Source organism: Phalacrocorax carbo, chromosome Z (genome assembly GCF_963921805.1).
Source record: "Phalacrocorax carbo chromosome Z, bPhaCar2.1, whole genome shotgun sequence".
Lineage (NCBI taxonomy): Eukaryota > Metazoa > Chordata > Aves > Suliformes > Phalacrocoracidae > Phalacrocorax > Phalacrocorax carbo.
In genome coordinates this window covers 4796595-4819295 of record NC_087548.1, presented here as the reverse complement: position 1 = coordinate 4819295, position 22701 = coordinate 4796595, and the positions used below count along the sequence as shown (strand labels likewise).

Sequence of the window (22701 nt, the reverse complement as noted above, 5' to 3'; positions counted from 1 at the left end):
TCACAAAACTCTTAGATACGCTTGTTCTCATCCTAGTGGTTTATCTACAGAAGATAAAAGCAAGCTACTACTTCATAATCTAAGTCAAAAGACAGGATAGAGGTTTGATTGTAGATCTAAAGTATCTAGTTCTGCTGGTGATAAGTAGGTATTGAATTTAGAGGACAGTCAGGTTTCACCAGATATTTCTGAATTTTGCTTTTTTTTTCTTCAAACTCTCACTTCATATTCCCTTACCAAGTTTCTCATTAAAAATGAAATAAGAATGCTGTGAAGCCAAAAGCTAGAAGATACCAAGATTATTTACATAAACTTAATTCAGGTTCTTATAATTGAAATAAGAACAAGGAACAAAATTTTCTATTTCTGAAATGTATTTAACTAATACGAGTCTTTTTTTTTCTTGTAGATAGATATATACATGTACCAACTTCAAATATTTTTGCATTTGAATTTAACCTATTTAAGACAGCATAAACAATACATTCTGGGCAGAAAGAATTTGTTAACGGAAAGCCTTTACCTCCGTCTTATTTTCAGTTTATTTCAATTCAGTGTTCAGCTTTTAAGAGAAATCTCAGGCATGCTTTAGGGACTGATTTGAATTTTACTGGCTAAATACTCTTTATATTAGAGTGAACTGCATGTTCTAGAGATCAGCACCTGGGGAAGGGGGGAGTGCATTAAGAAAATGTACAAAGGTCATTCTAAGCTGTTGATCAGGAGGCTGTATACCTACAAAAATGCACTTTTCCCAAACATCAGCTGAAGAGTTAAAGACTACTGCTTTGTTTCCCTACCTACTTCAGTTCTGTTATAGATCTAGAAATACAACAGCAAAGCCCACTGAAAATCAGTGTTTTGTTGGCATAGAAAAAAAGCCTGCCAAAAAGGCAAATGAGGAAGTTTTAGGAAACTTTTTAAAAGCTGAATCAGATGACTATGAATGTACAGAATCCTTGGAAAAGGAGGTCTCACTTGAGAATGTGGAAGCTTGCTGATGATGTAACAGATACTGATGATCTGATGGCCGGTAAATAAGAATTTGCAAGGCTAGTGGTATAGGACATTTTAGTTGGGGGGGTGGAATTTTTACATGGATGTGCTGTTAATTATTTTCATGCTAATGTAGTGGGAGACTGAAAAGTTGGTATGCCTGAATCTGTAGTATACATGAAAAAGAATCTGGGTTTAAATTGTGTAGTTCTAAAAGCAACCACACAAGAAGCTTTATTATGTTGGGGGGGAGGTGGGGAGTTATTGGTCATCCGTCTTCCCATCTCCCCCAGTGAAATACTCATGTATGATCTTAAGCAAAATTTTCTTCTACTTGAAGCATAGTAGTTAAATATTTAACTATGCTGTGCAATGTTTTCTTTTTAATTTGCTGCAAATATGTTTTTTGGTCAGGTGGCACTAGTGCTTGCTGGAAATATCACTACATAGTGTGAGTGTCACCTGAATGCCTTTAGCATGACATTGCATGTTCTCTTAATGAGAAATAATCTTAATGTAAATTATAAGACTTATAAGACAAATGGCCGCATGTTGTGTGTTGAAGGCATTGTTTGGATTTTTTTTTTTTTAATCCTGAGCAGAGGGGTTAATGTGAGACTTCAGGATAAAGACCTAATAAAGTACTCAGAATAGTTTGTCTGTGTGTATACATAGGATTGACAAAATAAGCAGGTCCCTCAGAATATTCTGGCAGTCTCTGAGGCCCCAGCTGAGATGAAGGGCCTGTTGTGATGAGTTGTATTTGCCTTTGTGTACAATTATTACCTTGGAACACTTTAATCAAAGGCTTTGGATGAAAGAGAGAAGAGGAGGCACAGTGTGGAGGTGAGCAAGACCAATGTTGAGTTATCATAGCTTTAATTTTTATACAGATTTTTTTTTTTTATGGTGGATGGTGATAGGGAGGAAGGAAGGAAATTTGACAAGGGAAGAAGGGAAAATATAACCACTTAAGATGACAAGCTTAGGTTTCTGTTTTATACTTGAAAGCAGATACAAAATTGTTCATGTAGTAGACAATTCTGGTTTAATTTTTGAATAATGAGACATAAGTGTCCTTAAAATCTGTTTAATTATTTTGGGTAATAATGTCAAGCATTTTTATTTGTATAACTGCCTGGTAGCCTTGATGCTTTAATCAGTTCTTGAATGTTTAAACTCATCATTTAATCCTTTCATAGTCTGTAGATGTCAAAACAGTTTTTATTTTTATTTTTGTAACTATTAGTGTGGTGATATTTCTACTATAATTTGATTATGATTTATGTAATTGTTTTTCTTCTTTTGCTAGGAAACACTGCATTACATGACTGTGCAGAATCTGGAAGTTTAGAGATCATGAAGATGCTTCTCAAGTATTGTGCTAAGATGGAAAAGGATGGCTATGGGATGACTCCCCTTCTGTCAGCCAGTGTGACAGGCCACACAAATATTGTGGACTTTCTGACCCAACATGAGCAGACCAGTAAGATAGAATGTATAAATGCTCTGGAACTTCTAGGAGCAACATTCGTGGACAAAAAGAGAGATTTGCTTGGTGCTTTGAAATACTGGAAGCGAGCTATGGAAATGAGATACAGGGATAGGACTAGTATCCTGAACAAACCTGTGCCACAAACACTAATTATGGCCTATGATTATACTAAAGAGGTAAACAGCTCAGAAGAGCTAGAAAATCTTATTGCAGACCCTGATGAGATGAGAATGCAAGCACTATTAATTAGAGAACGTATTCTTGGTCCTTCTCACCCAGATACGTCCTACTATATTAGATATAGAGGTGCTGTCTATGCAGACTCTGGAAACTTTAAGCGATGCATCAACTTATGGAAATATGCTTTGGACATGCAGCAGAGCAATCTAGATCCACTGAGCCCTATGACAGCCAGCAGTTTACTATCATTTGCTGAACTCTTCTCCTTTATGCTGCAGGACAGGGCAAAGGGCCTGCTAGGTACTACTGTTACATTTAATGATCTCATGGGTATACTGTGCAAAAGTGTTCTTGAAATAGAGCGGGCCATGAAACAAATACAGTGCCCTCCTGATCCAATACAACTGAACAAAGCCCTTTCTATCATTTTGCATTTAATTTGCTTGTTGGAAAAAGTACCTTGCAGCTCAGAACAGGAGCATTTTAAGAAACAGACTATTTACAAGTTTCTTAAGCTTCAGCCTAGAGGGAAGAATAACTTCAGTCCACTTCACCTTGCTGTTGACAAGAATACTACATGTGTGAGTCGCTACCCAGTTTGTAAATTCCCTTCTCTACAAGTTACTGCTATCCTGGTGGAGTGTGGTGCTAATATAAATGTCAGAGACTCTGATAACAACAGTCCTTTACATATTGCTGCACTGAACAACCATCCAGGCATCATGAATTTTCTTATCAAGTCAGGTTCACACTTTGATGCCACAAACTCTCATAAACAAACTGCTAGTGATTTGCTGGATGAGAAGAAAATAGCAAAAAACTTAATCCAACCTATAAATCATACTACATTGCAGTGTCTTGCTGCTCGTGTTCTAGTGAATCATAACATATGCTATGCAGGGCACATCCCTGAAAAACTAGAGAAATTTGTTTTGCTCCATAGATAATAGTGTGCAGTACCAGAGTGCTGTTGTTGAAGCATGACATGGTGACAATGTTTTTCTTGAGCACTGTTGTGATATACCAATATTCCCTTAGTTTGCTCCATTTTGCTCTCATTGGCTAAAGTGTTGTTAGCATTGCATCTGCAGAGTTGGTTAACCAATATTTGAATGTGCCATATATTATATTTTGTGGAATATTTAGAAATGTAGTGCCATATTTAGACTAAAAATTGTTTGCCAAAGGCTTGTCTATTCAGGTCTTATTTGCCTGGTGGAAGTGTTTAGGACTGAGTTGAATATTTTCCACTGATGTCTTTTTACTACAACTGTTGTGTGAATTTTATACAGTTGGAGGGTCATCTTTTTTTATTTTGCTTGAGCATTTCTACTATTACTCTATTCTTTTTCTATGGACTTCTTAAACTGTGAAAGTTGTATAGACTTGTTAACATTTGCAAATACCATAAGTGCTTTTTATCTTCTCTATGCACTGACTTAAATGTGACTGTTGTGTGTGAACATATTTCCGTGCAGCAGTTGGTCAATTTCAACTTAAATGCCCATTTTGATTTGCAGTTTTGTTTGGAGCTCTTTTTGAGAATGCTGCCTTCATAGCATGACAAATTTTAGAGCTACATATCACCTTTCCGAACTGGGGTTTAACTTTTTTATTCTAGCTGTAGGCTAAGGTTGCTTTCCTCTTGATCCTCTGGAAATCTGTGCTATATTTGGGAGAAGAAAATCTCTCTTGTTCTCATGGTAATCCACTTGAAAGTTTAATCTGATAATCGTTCTCTCACATCATGCAGTTAGGGGAAGAGTCCTCATCATGTACAACTGACAGCTTCCCTTTTGCACTAATGTCTTGCTTGTGTTGGTTATGTGACTAGATGTAAAGTTTGTTCAAAGTTGAACCTCAAACTTAATGATACACTCTAATGAGAAATAGATTAAATGTATGCCATAGTTTAAATTTACAAATCAACTTCTTTAGCTACAAAAGAAACTAAAGCACGTTGGTGGTGTGATGCTTATCAGTCCAGAAATATATATAGGCACCATCTAGTATCATTATAATATAGTAAATGGCTGTATGCCAGAGTAATAGAAATTGTCTCCTTCATTTTAAATATCTTTATAAATGCATGTTTCTTTCCATCTCTATTAGCTGTCAGCTGTACTTAAAGAAAGTTCTGTTGTGTATATATAGCTCCCAATTAAACATACCTATTTTTATAATATTTCCATAATAGCTTAACTTTTACAACAGAAAGGGCTCTTTTGACTTGATAAGAAATCTATAAAAGAATTTCATAAAGGAGAGCGAGATTCAGATATTTAATATAATTCAGCACTTTACTGTTGATTAATAGTAGAATTTATTATGGCACATTAGCCCTGCAAATGTCTAAGTGAAATTAATTTGTGTTGAGTAGAATACAGTTTACCTACAAATTTAGTATTCTAGCATATTGGATATTGTTGACTTGACATTTCAGTGATGGGCAGTAAATGGGTTTCTTGCTCCAGAAACTCAACAAGTTGATTTAGGCTTTTGTTGGTGACCGAGATATTTAAAAGCCAAATTAAGTAGATAAAGGAAAAAAATATTTAGGAGGGTTTTTTTAAATTTGATGTCGGAGTATTTTTCTTTTGTGAATTAAGTTGAAGAAGAATGTCTTGAGAGTATAAAAGAGTATATATATAAAAAGAAGTAGTTCATCCTTGCTTTTTGGCTGGTTTAGGTTTTCTCTTAGTGTACAGGGTGGAGTCAACAAGCTTAGCCATTCTTGGGGAAAATATTGGGATACTTTTAAACAAAGATATGCTGAAAGTAGTGCTATTTGTATATTGCCACTTTCAAACTCTTATTTTGAAACAATTTTCACCTGTTTGTCCCATGGCATACCTATACTGTATGAAATTCTGTGTATAAGGAAATCCTATTTGTTTCTCTTGCAAATGTGCAGCAGTAAACTTCTATTAAATTGGCTGATTTTTTTTCCTGATTTGTAATGATTAAACTACACACCACCCAGGCTGTCAGTTGTGAGAACAAGTAGCTTGATTTTTGTATTTCTTATTTTTGATATGCTTCTCTACTACTCTGTAAGTTGGTGTAATCAACAAATCATACCATGCTAGAAATGACCCACATTATACTTCAAGTAATAAAAAATAGTCTTTATATAGGTCACAGAGAAAGGGATTTCTAGATCACTGTTTTATACTCTGAAATCTGTACTGCTCTTTAGTGCTTGCAATTTGAATTTGTCTTTATAACTGTATAATATCCTGTTTAAAATAAGTTACTTTGAGATTATTAGTCCAGAAATAGAACTAAAAATTTATGGTAGTATGTCCTGCTATTGTTAGCAAAGTTTTGAATGGAAAACACTCCAGAAGAGAAAGCATATAACTATCTAATATGTGTAAATCTAGTGAAAATTGCCAGGCCTTACAGGGCTTATTTTTAGCTACTTGGGTTTTGGGGGTTTTCTGTTTGTTTTTAACATATGAAGTACTGATTTACTGTATGTAATTCTGTCTTAACCTTTAGGATTGATGTGTATTGGTAGATATTATCACCTATATTCATAATTTAATTTTGCAAGGTTATGAGGCTATCTGCTGAATTCTTAACTGTGATGATGTCAGATATTCAAGCTTAGGTGACCAGATGGATAAGTTAATGCATTTAATTCCACTTTCTATTTAACCCTGTATGTGTACATTACCCCCATTTAATTTTTGCTTCATTTTAAAAGAAATTGGTGTAGAGCCTATGCTGGGTAATGTGTTAGGGGTTAGTTAAGGATTTACTGATTGGGAAGGAGCATAAAGACAGTAGGCCCTGTCTGAGATGTCTGTGCCACTATGGCCAGCGCTAATGGGTAGTAGCAGTTTTGCCCCCTCAGCCCCTAATTCAAACCAGGAATATCTCCACTTAAGTATAGATACCAACTTTCTGGACCAGTTTTTTTGTTGTTGTTGACTTTTTTTTATTCTTATTACCCATTCAGAAATTGGAATAAGATTATTTTACTGAAACATGTTGATGCTAAATGCAATAGTGTTGCTAGCTGAACACAAACTATAGTAAGGCCAAGGAGATAAAGAGCATTCAGAACACACAGAACTGTTATTGGTTTTTGTCATATTAACTCATTCTTTTTATGTTCTTATCTTCCCATTTGTTTTTTTTTCTGATTAAAACTACTTTTTCAGAGCTGCCAACCCATAAAGATCTTAAGAATATTGAGGAAAAAATTGTATGCCCTGTGGGGGTGAAATAGATTTAAAAATAGATTAAATAATTTGCAGGTATGTATTTTTAAAGACAAGAATACTGATACCCCCTTGCTTGTTTAGACCTCTGAAGTTAGATTTATTTTTTTAATAAATACTCAAAGCACTCTTTCTTCTAATCTTCTTGGTCTTCCACTGAAATACTTCAGCCAGGAAGATGAAAAGTATTGTGTTTAACAACAACAACAAAAAGCCGTTCTTGCCAAATACTAAAAGTAGATTGCTATTTTTATATCGCTTATGTCAGTAACGATTCCAGCTGTCTGTGGTGTCTCTGAGGTTCTGACTGTTAAGCACATGGTATAAAGGCACTTTTTAAAATGCAAGGCAACAGCATGGTGGGTTTTTTTTTTTATGTATACTCTGCAACAGTCCTTGGATAGGAGGTATTTTTATATATTACCTAAATACCAAAAGTTCTCTTTTAACAACTGTTTTGAAACTGGTTGAAATTAAACTCTTTCCACTTATATAAAATGTTATCTTATAGAAGGAATGGAATGCTATAGCAAAATTTTTACTAAAGGATTAAAAAAGGATAAAAACCTTAACAGAAAAGACATGTGCCTCTCCAGTTTTACATCAACTGCAAGTTAATAGTGGCAGGATATGGCTACTCTGGAAATAGCTTCCTTGTGCTTTGAATTGTAGAGTGGGATGACTGCTAGACTCTAAAATATTGACAAATGTGAGTACAAAGACTTAAAACTAATTTCTGTGTTCTGTGACTACAATGAAGTGAAGTGGTATTTAATGCTTCAAAGTAACTTTGAGGAATATGATGAAGAAATACTAGACAAATATAGTTTGGTTTACATTGTTCAAATATCTTTGCTTTGGGTGTGAAAGTAACTGTTGAACCCTCAGTGAGCAGAATGAAAAGTTACTGATCATTTGGTTTTAACTAACTCTGTATTTGTGTTCCATTCTATCACAAAGACTTCCTGTGCAGGGGAATTCCAAGTAATTGAAATATTTCAATTATAAATTCAAATATATCAATTCCATATATTGAAATACTGCATTTTCTTTTTTTAGTTTAGCTTCAATTATAATGTAAAAAAAGGAATAACAAATATATTTCTCTGCTCTTACTCTCTTTAGTCTCCAAATGCAGATTACATTAAAAAAGTGTTTTGGATAACACCTGTCTGAGTCTATATATCTGTTTTCTTTAGGGTTACTCTAATACCAGTTGCTAAACCTCTTTTTTCAGTTGAGTATGAATAGTTAAATGTGAATGCTGCAGCTTTAGACTTTGATCTTCTTGTTGTTAATTATTATACCTTAAACAGACTATCATGTTTCATTCTCTTCCTATGAAATGGCGGTCCAGCCAAACCTTTGAATTCTGGTGATGGGCAGTAGTAAGGAAAAGGCTTAAACTGGAGGATACAGGAGACACACTCACAGTTTTTCTAGAAAATGCAGTTGGTCATGCTGTTAACTCAGTTAAAACATAGTAGTGTTTGTTTATAGCATAAACAAAAGTAACTAGCAAGATCTTGTAATAAATAAGCAACAGACACTTTTCCAAGAATGTTGCACAAATTAATTTTTTAATAGCTTTTGAAGTATCTTCCCTATTGCTTCCATAATTTAAAAAGAGTAAAAAAAAACCACTCCAAGGGTGAGACAGTTACGGCAAGATCCTTATTAAAGAAGTCTTCAGAAGTCTTCTGTTCTGTAGAACGTTACTATCAGAATTTTGAGATCTTTACAGTTATGCACAGTAGTCAAAAGGCAGTGTACACTTCATTTCAGAGTTTATTTAGATTAATTCTTAATTGGTAACAAACAGCATTAAGATGAGGCACTGGATGAGGAAAATTGGTCCAGAGCTTTCACAGTAAGATAATTGCTATATAGATGACTTACTGAATCAAGTATAGTTTTCTCTGGAAAGAATCACATCATTATTCATCTCTGTATTGGATTTGTGTGGCACAGTTTTGGTAGTGGGGGGGCCTGCAGGGGTGGCTTCTGTGAGAAGCTGCTGAAAGCTCCAAGATGAACCCACCACTGGCCAAGGCTGAGCCCATCAGCAACGGTAGTATTGCCTCTGGGATAACATATTTAAGAAGGGGGGGAAAACCAGACAGAGGGAGGAGTGAGAATATGTGAGAGAAACAACCCTGCAGCCACCAAGGTCAGGGAAGAAGGTGCTCCAGGTGCTGGAGCAGAGATTCCCCTGCAGCCCTTGGTGAAGACTATGGTGTCCCCCTGCAGCCCATGGAGGTCCATGGTGGAGCAGATATCCACCTGCAGCCTGTGGAGGACCCCACACCAGAGCAGTTCACAAAGAACTGTAGCCTGTGGGAAGGACTCACATTGGAGAAGTTCATAGAGGACTGTCTCCTGTGGGAGGGACCCTATGCCGGAGCAGGGGAAGAGTATGAGGGGAGAGAGAGAGAGTGTCTGCATGTGTCTGTGTCCACAAGGAGGAAGGAACAGCAGAAATAAAGCATAATGAACTGACTGCACCCCCCATTCCCCATCCCCCTGTTCCAGTTAGAGGGGAGGAGGTAGAGAAAATCAGGAGTGAAGTTGAGCCTGGAAAGAAGGGAGGGGTGGGAGGAAGGTGTTTTAAGATTCAGTTTTCATTTTCTCATTACCTTACTCTGATTTGATTGGTAATACATTAAGCTAATTTCCCCAAGTCAAGTCTGTGATGGTAACTGCTGAGTGATCTCCCTGTCTTTATCTTGACCCATGAGCCCTTCATTATATTTTTCTCTCCCCTGTTCAGCTGAGGAGGGGGAGTGATAGCATGGTTTTGGTGGGCTCCTGGCATCCAGCCAGGGTCAACCCACCACAATCTCTCTGCAGTTGCAGATGATGATAGATGTTTAGCCCAGAAGTGTCTGCTGGCTATCTAAACTGTGCCTATGCAAAACCTGTCATCTCTGTCCATACCTGAGATGAATTTTCCAACTCTGATTCTTTGTGCAGAAGTGTTTCTCCAGATGTGATGATTTGCCTTCACACCCACTGAACTCAGCTGTCCACTCTGCCTCTCCCATCTGCCCTTATGTTGCACTGCTAGTTGGAATCAGCTGCCAAATAAGTCAGCCCCTTTCTGCTGATGAAAGTCTGGTGCAGAGGATGAGGAATGGTGTCTATTCAAACATAAAGACCTATGAGTTCAAATTTCCCTCTACCTCTGATGACCCTTTTCTAGCCATTCCATTGTTTCACATTGTGTTCTCTGTCTCTACTGTTCCCAATTGCTCCCAGGTGTTTCCTGTTTCCCAGTGTTTGCCACAGCTGTGGCTGACTCCAAGCCCATGCTGAAATGGGAAGCACTTAGGAATATTTGGCCCACGCTTATGCCTTAAGCAGTTCATGCTGGTTTTAAATGGTATTAGTTAGGAAGTGAGAGAATTGGAAGTCATGCCAGGTTCACCTTGTTTGTCTATTATACATCTGCCTGGTTCTTCAAACAAGGTGTGCTGGTTTTGGTGGAGAAGGGATTAATTCTTTTCACTGTGATGCCTGTCATAGTTGGGGATACCTTTCCAGCTTCCCACTCTCTGCTGCATCGGCGGGAGGCTGGGAGGGGCAGGGCCACAGTGGGGGCAGCTGACCCCGACTGGCCAATGGCATGGTCATTCCATACCATGTGACACCATGACCAGTATATTAATGGGGGCAGTTTACAGCTTGAAAAAAGGCGTGGCATTGAGTCGGCAGGCAGTGACTGGCTGTGTTGTGTGTGGTTTGTTTTGGCGGTTCATTCCCTCCCCCCTCCCTTCCCCTGCCCCCCCGGGTTTCGCGCCTCTCGTTGTTTTCCTTTCCATTGCATTTTTGTTGTGTTTTTCAAGGCCGCGCTTTGAATACTGTGCTCAGGTTTGGGCCCCTCAGGACAAGAGGGGCATTGAGGTGCTGGAGCGTGTCCAGAGAAGGGCAACGAAGCTGGTGAAGGGTCTGGAGAGCAGGTCTTATAAAGAGAAGTTGAGGGAACTGGGGTTGTTTAGTCTGGAGAAGCGGAGGCTGAAGGGAGACCTTATTGCTCTCTACAACTACCTGAAATGAGGTTGTAGCGAGGTGGTTGTTGGTCTCTCCTCCCAAGTTACTAGTGATAGAACAAGAGGAAATGGCTTCAAGCTGCATCAGGGGAGGTTTAGATTGGATATTAGGAAAAATCTCTTTACTGAAAGAGTGGTCAGGCATTGGAACAGGCTGCCCAGAGAGGTGGTAGAGTCGCCGTCCCTGGAGGTATTTAGAAGAAGGGTAGATACAACACTTCAGGGCATGGTTTAGGAGGCCTGGTAGTGTTGGGTTGATGGTTAGACTTGATGATCCTAGAGGTCTTTTCCAACCTTAATGATTCTATGATGATAAACCATCTGGATGACAACTTCTTGGTACAAGTACTAAGGGAACTGACCAGGAAGGTTGCCTTCCTCGACTTGTTACTTATTAACAGCCAGGGCCTCGTGGGTGAAGTGGCCACTTTGGCCAGAGTGACCATGAAGCAGTCAAGTTTAAAATCTATTGTGACAGGAGGAAAACTTCCAGTAAGCCCTCAACTCTGGATATGAGGAGAGCAGACTTCAGGTTGCTCAGGGAACTGCTTAGTAAGGTCCCCTGGGAAAAAGCTTTTGAAGGTACTTTCTTCAAAGCACTTCCACACTGGCCATATGGGACTGTTAAAGGGTGAGCGGGTCTGATCACTCCTTGGCTCCCCAGTCAACGAATGAGCTCATGGATGTGAATCAGGACGTCTCGGTTGGTGCGATATTGCCGCCGGTGTACTGTTGTGGTGGCAATCAGCACCTGTTGTTCTTTGACCCTCAGCAACCCCACAACAGAAGGGTCCTTTGAGAGACCGGGAAAGGTAGACAGCTGTTTAATTCTCTCCGTCTCCAAGGCAGCTACACCAAAAGCCCACCTGTACCCTTTTGGGTCCTTGAAATACCCTCTCCTGAGGTAGTCTATGCCAAGGATGCATGGAGCCTCTGGGCCAGTCACAATGGGGTGCTTTTGCCACTCATTCTTGGTTAGACTCACTTCGGGCTCCAATACAGTTAGCTCTTGGGATCCCCCTGTCACTCCAGCAATGCTGATGGGTTTTGCCCCTATATAGTTTGATGGCATTAAGGTTCACTGTGCATGGGGGATGTCCACTAAAGCTTTATACTCCTGTGGGTCAGATGTGCCAGGCCATCGGACCCACACAGTCCAGTAAGCCCGGTTATCCCTTTCCTCTACCTGGTTGGAGGCAGGGGCAGGGGTCCCTAGTCCTGATCATAGTATTCATCAGTTACTTCTTGTAAATACAAATCACAAGTGTCTCTATTAGGATCAGAACTAAAATTAGCGCTTCTACTCCTCTGTCTGGGGAATTGCTCACTGGAAACTGGAGCAGCAGCTCTCCTGAGTGATATTTTTTTCTTTGCAGCTCACATACCTGTGCTTCTAGGGTCAAGGTAGGTTTTCCATCCCACATCCTCATGGCCCCTCTATGGTCACGCAGGTAAAACCTGCGTGGCCCGTGGCGTGTATCCTCTCTCTTGATCAGAGGGACGCTTACTCCTAATGGCTGAGATACTGGTCCGTACTGGTGGGGAGTAGAACATATCCTCTTCGATCTTCTGAACCTTCTGGGACAGTTTCTCCACAGCTGAGCTAAGGGAGGAAGAGATATTTGATTCATACTCCTGGAGTTTATCATTCACCTCCGCCACCATTGGTGCCTTGTCATCTTTCCAGGACATTACTGCCAATGAGTTCCCATGCGTCAATGGTGCGCTCTGTACAAACTTCCGCAACACAGGTTGTGTGCACTGGGCTTCATCTGGATCTTTGGGTGACTGTTCATCATCCAGGTCACCATAAACCACCTCAAGCATGGCTAGTTCCCTCAGGTACTGGATACCTTTCTCCATGGTCATCCATTTTCCTAGGCAAAATACACTATCTTCCTTGAAGGGGTACCTTTCTCTCACACCTGACAGGAGTCGCCTCCAGAGGCTGAGGGCTTGTGTCCCTTTTCCAAATTTTTTGTCAATGCCCCCTTCCCTAGAAAGTGATCCCAGTTGTTTGGCTTCTTTTCCCTCTAATTCCAGGCTACTGGCCCCGTTTTCCCAGCATCGGAGCAGCCAGGTGACAGTGTGCTCACCTGAACGATGGCTGAAATCTTTTCACATATCTTGCAGCTCACTCAGGGATAGGGATTGGGTAGTTTCCGTTTCTTATATGAGTTCTTCCTCTTCCTCCTCCTCTCCTCGTGATGGCCCTGCTTTTTCATCATCTCTTTCTAAACGAGTTTACTTTCTGTTCCAGGATTTCTTGCATATGGGGCAACTGATACTGGCACGGGTTGATCCTCTGATTCAGCTGCAACGCTTGTCGCAGGGGTTGGAGTAGCCGCAGTGCCTGTCATGGGGGTTTGAGTGGCTGCAGCGCTTCTCCCTTTCCTTGTCTTTCTCTTTTTAGATCCAGAGGCCTTCTCTTCCCCTTGAGGGTACTGAATAGTGTTAAACAGGGCTCGATAGGCATGGGCCAGGCCCCAGCACGTTGCAGTGATTTGTATCTCTCTGGGATTGCCTGGGTGACAACATACTTCCTCCAAATATTTTAATAATTTATCAGGATTCTGCACTTGTTCAGGAGTGAAGTCCCAAGACACTGGGGGTGCCCACCATCTTAGGCATTTGCCCATACTATCCCACATAGCCTGCCACGCATAGCTATCGAGCCTTGGGGCAGATCTCTGGATGATATTCTTAAATTGCTTATTAACCTTAGACAGAACTGAAATGTTCTGCCAAAGCAATATCAACAGCTATACCTTAACTACCCAAGGATGTTCAAGATACTGAAAAGTTGTTGTCATGAAAGAGGAGGCATTATGGAAGATGGTAGCTAAGGTGCCATTCTGTATTTCCTCCATAAAAATCCTCTCAGAGCGGGAGGTATAATTGCTAAGTGTCTCCATGAGGCTTTACCTGACGTACACTAACGGCTTCAATATAAACTTCAAATACCAAATAAAACTCAAGGCCGATGTTTGAAAACCAACTCTCCCAGGCAAAACATCACCAATCACTGCAGAGCACAGCAGACCACAAAAACCAACACCAATCTTTAACAGACACAGCAAGTACAAGAGCATGGTGCAGATCGGTGTGCTGGTTTTGGCTGAGAAGGGGTTAATTCTCCTCACTGTGGGGGGGTCGGATACCTTTCCAGCTTCCAGCTCTGCCGCATGGCGGGGGGATGGGAGGGGCAGGACTATGGCGGGAGCGGCTGACCCCGACTGGCCAATGGCATGTTCATTCAATACCATGTGACACCATGACCAGTATATTAAGGGGGGACAGTTTGCAGCTCGGGGAGCGGCGCGGTGTCAGGTCAGTGGGTGGTGAGCGGCTGCGTCGCGTACGGTTTGTTTCGGCAGTTCGTTCCCCTCCCCCCTCCCTTCCCCCCTCCCCCGGGGTTTTGCGCCTCTCGTTGTTCTCCTTTACATTGCATTTCTGTTGTTGTTTCTTTTAATTTTAATTATTAAACTGTTCTTAGCCCAACCCACGAGCATTACCCTTCTGATTCTCTCCCCCATCTACCGGTGGGGGAGTGAGCGAGCGACTGTGTGGGGCTGAGCTGCTGGCTAAACCATGACAATCGGATAAACTAATATTGAGAACAGATGAATCAATGCTGTGACCAGCAACTGTTATTATCTCAACTCTTCGAGCCCCACGTTGGGCGCCAAAAAGGACTTTCGTGGTTCAGCCCCAGTCCTCCAACTAAACACCATGCATCCGCTTGCTCACTCCCTGACCCCTGTGGAATGGGGGAGAGAATCTGATGAGCAAAAGCTAAAGAAAAAACAACTTCTGGGTTGAGATAAGAACAGTTTATTATTTAGAATAAAATCATAATTATAATAATGATTATGTTAATGCTAACAATAACGATAATAGAATAAAAAGGAAAAGGGAGAAAGGGAAAAAAACAGAAAACACAAACGATACAACTGCTCACCACCCACTGACCAACGCTGCCGGTCCTCGAGCCGCGACTGCTGCTTCCCTCCCCCAGCCAGCTCCTCCCAGTTAACATACTGGGCATGACATTACATGATATGGAATATCCCTTTGGCCAGTTTGAATCTGCTCTCTTAGCTGTGCCTCCTCCCCTCCTGGCTTCTTGTGCACCTGGCAGAGCATGGGAAGCTAGAAAAGTCCTTGACTAGTACAGGCACTACCCAGTAACAACTAAAACATCGGTGTGTTATCAACACTGTTTTCATACTAAGTCCAAAGCACAGCACTATGCCAGCTTGCAGTGAAGAAAATTAACTCTATCCCAGCTAAAACCATGACAGTTGGCAGGACCTGTTGCCCATGGAGAGAGGAGCCCATGCTGGAGCAGGTTTTCTGGCAGGACTTGTGACCGCGTGGGGGACCCACGCTGGTGCAGTCTGTTCCTGAAGGACTGCACCCTGTGGGAAGGACTCACGCTGGAGCAGTTTGTGAAGAACTGCAGCCCATGGGAGTTACCTATGTTGGAGCTGTATGTGCAGGACTGTCTCCTGTGGGAGGGAGCCCATGCTGGAGCAGGGGAAGAATGTGAGGAGTCCTCCCCCTGAGGAGGAAGGAGCGGCAGAGACAATGTGTGATGAACTGACCACACCCCCCCATCCCCTGTCCCACTGTGCTGCTCGGGGGGGGGAGAGGAAGAGAAGCCAGGAGTGAAGTTTAGCCTGAAAAGAAGGGAGGGGTGGGGGAAAGGTGATTTAATATTTCTTCTTATTGCTCATTATCCTACTCTGATTTGATTGGTAATAAATTAAACTAATTTCCCTGAGTCGAGTCTGTTTTGCCCATGATGGTAATTGGTGGGTGATCTACCTGTTCTTATTTTGACCCCCGAGCCTTTATTCAGATTTTCTCTCCCCTGTCCACATGAGGAGGGGGAATGACAGAGCAGCTTGGTGGACACCTGGCAGCCAGCCAAGGTCAACCCACCTCAGCTGGGCTGGATGTTCAAAGGGAGTGTCCCCTCTATGCAGCATGCAACCGATGCTACATGGAGCAAGTGGGTTGCACTGATATCACAATGGCCTTGAATGGGAAGCCCCAACCCCCCAGGAGTCCTGGAAGTGATCATGGCCTGGACAGAAGGCAGAAATTCAGAGTGTTGCCAGAGGAGGTGACCCATGCTGAAGAAGCCTCACTGTATAATAAATTACAAGAAAATGAGAATTGTTATGCCCTGTTCACTGATGGGTCCTGTCGTCTTGTGGGAAAACATTGCAGGTTGAAAGCTGCTGTGTAGAGTCCTACAGGATGTGTTGCAGAAACTGCTGAAGGAAAAGGGGAATCTTGCCTGGCCTCTCAAAGGACTCTTCTGTTGTGGGGTTGCTGAAGGTCAAAGAACAACAGGCGCCGATTGCCACCACAACAGTGCACCGGTGGCAATATCGCACCAACCGAGACTCTCTGATTCATATCCATGAGCTCATTCGTCGACTGGAAACTCAAGGAGTCATCAGTAAGACCCCCTCACCCTTAAACAGTCCCATACGGCCAGTGCGGAAGTCTAATGGAGAGTGGAGGCTAACAGTAGACTATCGTGGCCTGAATGAAGTCACTCCGCCGTTGAGCACTGCTGTGCCAGACATGCTAGAACTTCAGTGCGAAGTGGAGTCAAAGGCAGCCAAGTGGTATGCCACAACTGATATCGCTAATGCAGTCTTCTCAATCCCTCTGGCAGCAGAGTGCAGGCCACAGTTTGCTTTTACTTGGCTGGGTGTCCAGTACACCTGGAATCGGCTGCCCCAGGGGTGGAAACACAGCCCTACCATTTGTCATGGACTGATTCAGACTGCACTGGAAAAAGGTGGAGCTCCGGAACACCTTCAATACTTTGATGACATCATCGTGTGGGGCAACACAGCAGAAGAAGTTTTTGAGAAAGGAGAGAAAATAGTCCAAATCCTTCTGAAGGCTGGTTTTGCCATAAAACAAAGTAAGGTGAAGGGACCCGCACAAGAGATCCAGTTCTTAGGAATCAAATGGCAAGATGGACATCGTCAGATCCCAATGGATGTGATCAACAAAAGAGCAGCCATGTCTCCACCAACCAGCAAAAAGGAAACACAAGCTTGTTTAGGTGGTGTGGGTTTTTGGAGAATGCACTTTCCAAATTACAGTCTGATCGTAAGCCCTCTCTATCAAGTGACCCAGAAAAAGAATGATTTCAAATGGGGCCCTGAGCAACAACAAGCCTTTGAACAGAATAAACAGGAGATAGTTCATGCAGTAGGCCTTGGGCCAGTCCGGGCAGGACAAGATGTAAAAAATGTGCTCTACACTGCAGCTGGGGAGAATGGCCCTACCTGGAGCCTCTGGCAGAAATGTGCCAGGGGAGACCCGAGGTCGACCCCTAGGGTTCTGGAGTCGGGGATACAGAGGGTCCGAAGCCTGCTTTACTCTAGTGGAAAAAGAGATATTGGCAGCATATGAAGGGAATTGATCTGCTTTGGAAGTGGTTGGTACTGAAGCACAGTTGCTCCTGGCACCCCGACTGCCAGTGCTGGATGTTCAAAGGAAAGGCCCCTCTACACATCATGCAACTGATGCTACATGGAGTGAATGGGTTGCCCTGATCACCCAGCGGGCTCGAGTAGGAAACCCCAGTCACCCAGGAATCTTGGAAGTGATCATGGACTGGCCAGAAGGCACAGATTTCAGAATATCATCAGAGGAGGAGGTGACATGTGCTGAAGAAGCCCCACTGTATAACAAACTGCCAGAAAATGAGAAGCGATATGCCCTGTTCACTGATGGGTCCTGTCGCCTTATGGGAAAGCACCAGAGATGGAAGGCTACTGTATGGATTCCTATACAACAAGTATAGGGCTCGAGGGCTCGAGGGAGAATCCGGGTAACTATAGGCCCATCAGACTTACTTCAATCCCTGGGGAAGTTATGCAATGAATCCTCCTGGGGGCCATCACAAGTCAATTGAAGCACGTGATTGGGAAAAGCCAACATGGCTTCACTAAAGGCAGATCGTGCTTGACAAACCTGGTGGCCTTCTATGACAAAGTGACTTGCCTGGTTGACATGGTGCGGGCGGTGGACATTGTTTACCTGGACTTCTCCAAGGCCTTTGATATGGTCCCCCATAGTCTCCTCCTGGAGAAATTGATGTGTTATGGCCTAGACAAGTGGTCTGTGCAGTGGGTGGGGAACTGGCTGACAGGCCGCACCCAAAGGGTGGTGGTAAATAGCTCTTTCTCAAACTGGCAAGCTGTCACTAATGGAGTACCCCAGGGATCGATATTGGGCCCAATGTTATTCAACATCTTCATAAGTGATCTGGACAACGGCATCAAGTGTAGCCTGATGAAGTTTGCAGGTGACACCAAGTTGAATGGGGAAGTAGACACTCCAGAAGGGAGAGCTGCTCTGCAGGAAGATCTGGATAGGCTGGAGGAGTGGGCCAGCAAGAACCTTATGAAGTTCAACAAGAAAAAGTGTAAGGTCATGCACCTGGGAAAACATAACCCGGGAGTGCAGCACAGACTGGGATCCACCTGGCTGGAAAGCAGCTCTGTGGAAAGGGACCTGGGGGTCCTGGTGGACAGGAAGCTCAACATGAGCGAACAGTGTGCTGCTGCGGCCAAGAAGGCCAACAGGATGCTGGGTTGCATCAAAAAGGGCATCGCCAGCAGAGAGAAAGAAATCATTATCCCACTCTACTCAGTGCTTGTCAGGCCACACCTGGCATACTGTGTACAGTTCTGGTCCCCGCTATACAAAAAGGATGTGGCCAGGCTGGAAGGGGTCCAGAGAAGGGCCACCAAGATGATCAAAGGACTGGGAAGCTGCCATATGAGGATAGGCTGGGAGAACTGGGTTCGTTCAGCCTTGAGAGAAGGAGGCTCAGAGGGGATCTCATGACCATGTACCAGTACTTAAGGGGTAGCTAGAAAGAAGATGGAGACTCCCTTTTTACAAGGAGTCGCATGGAGAGGACTGGGGGAATGGACACTAGTTGCTCTTGGGGAGATTCCGATTGGACACCAGAGGGAAATTTTTCACAGTGAGGACAGTCAGCCATTGGAATAATCTCCCCAGGGAAGTGGTTGGCTCGGCCACGTTGGACACCTTCAAGAGTCGTCTGGACAGGGTGCTGGGCCATCTTGTTTAGACTCTGCTCTTCCTAGAAAGGTTGGACTAGATGATCCCTGAGGTCCCTTCCAACCTGTGATTCTGTGATTCTGTGAAGTCACAGAAACTGCTGAAGGAGAAGGTGAATCGAGTAAGTGTGCAGAGGCATAAGCCATCCAGCTAGCCTTAGACATTGCTGAATGGGAAAAGTTGCCAGTGCTCTATCTCTATACTGACTCCTGGATGGTGGCGAATGCCCTGTGGGGGTGGTTACAGCAGTGGAAGCAGAGCAACTGGCAGCATAGAGGCAAAGCCATCTGGGCTGCTGCATTGTGGCAAAATATTGCTGCCTGGGTAGGGAATCTGGTTGTGAAAATACGTCATGTGGATGCTCACGTCCCCAAGAGTCGGGCCACTGAAGAACATCGAAACAACCAGCAGGTGGATCAGGCTGCCAAGATTGAAGTGGCTGAGGTGGATCTGGACTGGCAGCATAAGGGTGAATTATCTCTAGCTTGGTGGGCCCATGACACCTCAGGCCATCAAGGGAGAGATGCAACATACAAATGGACTCATGATCGAGGGGTGGACTTGAACCTGGAGGCCATCATGCAGGTCACCAATGAACGCAAAATGTGTACCATAATCAAGGAAGCCAAGTGTTTAAAGCCTCTGTGGTATGGAGGACGGTGGCTGAAATATCAGTATGGGGAAGCCTGGAAGATCAACTATATCATACTACCACAAAGCACGTTTTATGGCAACATGGCACACCTGAAAGAATTGAGTCAGACACCGGGACTCATTTCTCAAACAACCTCACAGACACCTGGGCCAAGCAGCATGGCATTGAGTGGGCATATCACATCCCCTATCATGCACTACCCTCCAGGAAAATTGAATGATGCAATGGACTGTTAAAGACTACACTGAGAGCAATGGGGAGTGGGACTGGGATACACGTATAGCAGAAGCATTAGGTTGAATCACATTTGTCAGTTCCAGTTGGGCTATTTCTCCCTGCAAGACACTGGTTCTGTGGGGGTCTGGCTTTACCTGCATGGAAATATACCACTTGTATTTTATGGTGCTGGACTGTTGTGCTTTTCCAATTCTATAGTTGCTATCAGTAGACAAAACCCACTGCAGTATAGGCAAGCCCACAATCAGAGTGACAGTCTCTCCCCCAGTGACTCATTCAGTTTCTACTAAAATTCAATATGCAGCCAGTAGTGTTTTATTGTCTGCTTGGCAGCTTCAGGCATAATCTGGCAGGGTCCTTGCCAGATGATGCCTAAAAATTTTACTTCAGTTGCTGGACCTTGCACTTTCTGTATATTAATTTCCCAACCATGTCCTCTCATGGTGTGCATGACACTGCTCGCTGCCTCCCCAGAATCCTGCTCAGTAAGACCAATCAGCAGGATGTATCTGTTATTATCAGTTTAATGCATTTTTTTTTTTTTACCTGGACTTCTCCAAGGCCTTTGATACAGTCCCCACAGTCTCCTCCTGGAGAAATTAATGCATTATGACCTAGACAAGTGGTCTGTGCAGTGGGTGGGGAACTGGCTGACAGGCCGCACCCAAAGGGTAGTGATAAATAGCTCCTTCTCCAAGTGGCAACCTGTCACAAGTGATCTGGTTCGGTGGTTCATTCCCTCCCCCATCCCTTCCCCCGCCCCCCCGGGTTTCGCGCCTCTCGTTGTTTTCCCTTCCATTGCATTTTTGTTATGTTTTTTTTGTTTTGTTTTGGGTTTTTTGGTTTTTTTTTTTTTTTTTTTTTTTTAAATTTTAATTATTAAACTGTTCTTATCTCAACCCGCGAGCGTTACCCTTCTGATTCTCTCCCCCATCCCACCGGTGGTGGAGTGAGAAAGCGCCTGTGTGGGGCTGAGTTGCCGGCTAAATCATGACACAAGGTATGGGTGCTTATGCTGTTGCTTAGTCTCCTCATTAATGTGAATTTTAGGCTTTTCTATTTGCTCTGTGCAATGTATTTTGTCTTAGGTGAGGTTGTGGATGAGTACTATGCAGTTGTTGTTGGTGTAAGCTGTTATAAGTCTAAGCAAATCTCATTTTATAATCAGTAACACTAGATTTCCTCACACACAGAAGGTACTTAAAAGCTTTACACTTGTTTAAGTGTCTCTTCATATGCTTTGGTTCTTTCAAACATGCTGATTTTGTAGTTTGTGGCTTCTGAAAAATCTGCCTTTAATGTGTTACTTCCCCAGTGTGTTCCCAAGTTCCACTAGTTTGTCCGCTAGGTTGCTGTGTCATGCTGCTACTAGAAGGCCCTTTTATTCCCCTGTACACAGCAGCCATCACCCTCCTTCACAGCTTGATACTGCTGACAGAAGGATCAAATAAGGGTAGGGGGCAGTGAATGTTGCGAGCAAGCTATACAGAATGTGATAGGTGCTCCACTTCTCTAGAAGTGAGAAGCAGTGCGTTGATCTAGGCAGCTGCCTGCTTTGAGTTGAGCTATGAGCAGAAGCTAGGATGAGCACCAGTCTAGGTGCCTGAATACATTGTTCTAATCACAAATGGTCCAGAGACAAGCTGGTGGGGTGCCACTCTTTCTTAATAACTCCTTGAACCCCGCTCCGTTTAGTCAACAGTGTGATGTTTTTCTATGCTGGCAGAAAATAGCCAGGAAGAGAAGTTTTCAGTGATGAAAGAAGGGTATGCTGCTACTACAAAACCAGGCTCACTTACAAGGCAATGGTAAATTTTATTTGGGGGGTGATGGTGGTGGTAAGATGATGTTAGAAGAATACTCAGTAGAAAAATGAAGTAGCCTTACTGTATTGGTGGCAAGAAGCAGTGCAAGGCAACTACTATAGATAAAGCATCATTGTCTGTACTCGCATATCATAAATTCCTAGGTTGGAAAAAAAATCTGAAATAACGCTTCAGTAATGTTAGCAAACTTCAACCCCAGGAAAGGAAACAAAAGTAGAGATGGTAGCTTTGTATTTTCCTAGTAGTTAAGAATTTATGCGTAGTCATTAAAGTATTCTCTGACATGGTGCTAAAAATTTCTGTGATATCCTGTGCTTGATGTGAAGTTACTGAAGTGTCTTCTATAAAAGGCCTCTCAGTACAAACTTTGTATCTTCTAGGCAGAGTTAATCTGCACTGTCTGCTCTTCAGCAATCTATGCGGATGAAAAAGAACTCTTGAAGTGAGGAAATACTCCAGCAGGGACAGAAACAAACAAACAAACAATGTTCTAGGCATTGTGCAACAATATCAGAAAACTAAAGAGCAACTTGATGCTGAATAAATCCTTGTTCAAGAAAGTAATTTCAGAAACTGGGAAGGAATGTGCATTCTTAACTCAGGTATTCTTTCTTGACAACTGAAACAACTAATTTCCTTTATCTGTAAAAAAAACTGAATAAAGACCTCAAGAAGAAAAGGTTAAGTGACATTGTCCAGATCTTTTATTATCATTATTATATGATGTTCTTTGAAAGATGACTGATGATGCTTCTTCCAGTAAAGGATTTCTTAGCTCACAGTGAGAGGCAATTCAATAATTGTTCAGATGGTTGAGTTCTGGGAATGTTGCTGTTACTATTCAAATTGAGGAAGTTAGCTGCTTTTGGATGGAGGTGGGTATTTTATTAATCAAGGATAT

General features: G+C 42.7%; 1 protein-coding gene across 2 annotated transcripts in view; it reads left to right on the top strand.

Annotated features, from left to right (window-relative positions):
- Nucleotides 1-22477, top strand: part of LOC104045056 (protein fem-1 homolog C) — a 37140-nt gene extending 14663 nt beyond the window's left edge. The window contains exons 2-3 of one of the 2 annotated variants that reach the window (XM_064438226.1): nt 2309-3252; nt 22181-22477. In XM_064438226.1, the coding sequence (XP_064294296.1) occupies nt 2309-3252; nt 22181-22246 (1010 nt within the window). In that variant the 3' untranslated portion in view covers nt 22247-22477. Of the gene's footprint in view, nt 1-2308; nt 8069-22180 lie in introns of those variants that run through there. The other variant, XM_009504983.2, reaches the window with a different exon arrangement.
- Nucleotides 22478-22701: the final 224 nt, after the last annotated feature.